Raw genomic sequence first — 2,414 nt, 5'->3', positions numbered from 1 at the left:
AAATCTAGAAGAAGCCACAGAAAGCCCCTAGTGGGTTTTCTGCTGTCTCCGTAGATTTAAGGGCACGCCCTTGCCATGGAGTGATCCAGAAGCAAACCACTAAGCTCTGCTCGGTAACAACTGCAAATTTGGCCACGCAGGCTTATTAATGAAGGCACGGATTTAGCAAAGAAAGGCTGGACGCCATTGGGTATCTTTGTCTCCCGAATCTAAGGCCGAGGTTTGGTGTCCGGCCCTTGTGCACAAAAATTGGCTGCATATGTGTATGTAGGTGTCCGCTAAGTGAGCATTTCCATGTCGTGATTAATGGCTTGCCGTAGATTAATGTAGCTCCTGCAGAATCTACGGCGTACGATGAAACTAATACGCTTTTCGTGTTCTCCATATGCATAGATCGAGTAGCTATATAGGATAGACTGATTAAATGTTAGCAGCTGGCTTATGATCATAGATCCAATTAGAAGGAGAAAGAAAAAAAAAAGAATGGAAAGTAGTAATTAAGCGGATTCAATTGACACACACAATGCAGATATTATGTTTAATTCTGTCCACTGTTGTCAAATCGAGATCAGAACAATGCACCTCTGACATGCAGACTCAAAGAAAGAGTTGGAACATGGTGCGGACAAATGTAGCTAAGAGCACAATAGGTGGCAGATCTCCGGTAGGCCGTTTATGCAAAGTGTTGGCCGGAAATAGTAAGGCGAGTTTGAAGATGGTACCTCGAATGGAATTTTCACTTTCGGGCTCGCAACTTTGACGGACAGACTCGGCTCCCTCCTCCCCCTCTCGAGCCTGCACCTCCATTACTCTCGCGTCAGATGAAACAATAATTATATAGTAATCCCAAGGCAAATTAACACAATCGGCCAAACTCGTATTAAAGAGGGGAGAGGAAGAGAGACAGCCACCCCCCATACTATGATTACACTGCCCTCTCTCAGGTGAGAAAAAGTACTGCTCACAGCCAATGCACTGCCTCTTTGATTTAATTACTAGCTAGTGTCTCAGGAATTGCAGGCTTCGGTGGTCGCATCCCGACCCCAATCCTGCTTCAACCGCGAGAGCAAGCTAAGAGAGAGAGAGAGAGATCAGAGACCAGCGATCCATGGAGAGAAGCGGCCGATGCAGTAGTAGTACTGCTTCTACTACGGACAAGAATAAGGGCAAGGAGGCAGAGGCGTGGAGGATGATGAGCTACCGCCAAATTGGAAGGCCCGGCGGCTCTCTGCTTCCTGGAAACGCTACTACATCCAGCAGTGGCGGCTTTGTCGGAGGAAGCGGCTGCTTTCCCTGGCCTCCCAGGTCATACTCTTGTAGCTTTTGCAAGAGGGAATTCAAGTCAGCGCAGGCTCTCGGGGGTCACATGAATGTTCACAGAAGGGACAAAGCCAGACTGAGGCACTCCCCGCCCTATTCTAATTATGAACTCAACCCTAACCCTAATCCACTTGTTCAGCTTCCTTGTACTACTACTACTACTACTAGGGTTTCTATTCCCAACCTCAACATGCCGCCGCCTTCCACTTCGTCCGGAGATGATCGTGACCAGATCCTCACCACCCCATTCTCCTCCATCATTTCTCCTCTGTTGCCGCATCTTATCCCGCCGTCTCTGCAAGCAGCAGGCCGGTGGGACTCCAAGGACGAACAAGATCTCGACGACATGGGCAGCGTTTCAAAGAGCGATGGGAGAAAAGTACTGGCGTTGGACTTGGAGGTAGGCCTTTTTACCGGCAACAATAACCATCATGGTCTTGATTTGGAGCTTCGACTCGGATACATTAATTAATTACAAGGACTCACCTCCATGCTAGCTAGCTAATTATTTCACTGTCAATTTGATTACTAGCTAGCTACTTCATTTTCTACTTAATTCCTTCTTCTATTATGAACTTCTTTAATTAATTGCCGCAAGCACGCAGTAATCAATCTTCGTCAAATGTTTCTATTTTACAAGAACAATCCGCTACTCGTTTAATCATTTAATACTTCACTTTCCATGACTTGTATGCAGATGATAACTAGTGTATTTTGGATGTTCTTATTTTGACCATTTGCTTTTGCATATGAGTATTGGCCAAATATTCATAATATATCGCTGTTCGTGATATGATCAGTGTAAATTAAGTAGTTATTTAAAGAAATAAAGGTATAGATGTTGTGCCTTTAATTTACCAAGTCATTGCACTATAAGTTGGGTGTGGGTGATGAGGTTCCCAACGCGGTGTTGTCCCTTTCTTGTGAGCACGCTGTCACTTAGTTTTTAGTGTGCTGGAGAAGTATTTGATGAGTCAGGGCATGATGACAATTTCCTTGAAAAGATAGGGTATAGAAAGGGGCGCCAGACGAAGAAAAAAGTGAAGTTGGCGCAGGAATTAACCATCCAATTCCTCACGGATATGACGTCCTTA

General features: G+C 45.3%; 1 protein-coding gene across 1 annotated transcript; it reads left to right on the top strand.

Annotated features, from left to right (window-relative positions):
- The first annotated feature begins 1,108 nt into the window (after positions 1-1,108).
- Positions 1,109-1,792, top strand: LOC121986907 (transcriptional regulator SUPERMAN-like). Its single transcript, XM_042540834.1, has one exon. The coding sequence runs from the start codon at positions 1,109-1,111 to the stop codon at positions 1,790-1,792; it is 684 nt and encodes a 227-aa protein (XP_042396768.1).
- The last annotated feature ends 622 nt before the right edge of the window (positions 1,793-2,414 follow it).

Source organism: Zingiber officinale, chromosome 5B (assembly GCF_018446385.1).
Source record: "Zingiber officinale cultivar Zhangliang chromosome 5B, Zo_v1.1, whole genome shotgun sequence".
Classification (NCBI taxonomy): Eukaryota; Viridiplantae; Streptophyta; class Magnoliopsida; order Zingiberales; family Zingiberaceae; genus Zingiber; species Zingiber officinale.
The sequence above is the reverse complement of the archived record's forward strand: the minus strand, read 5'-3'. Positions and strand labels throughout refer to the sequence as shown.

Bases quoted from the DNA above. Each gene is read 5' to 3' on its own strand.
- LOC121986907 (XM_042540834.1), top strand. From the start codon at position 1,109: ATGGAGAGAAGCGGCCGATGCAGTAGTAGTACTGCTTCTACTACGGAC.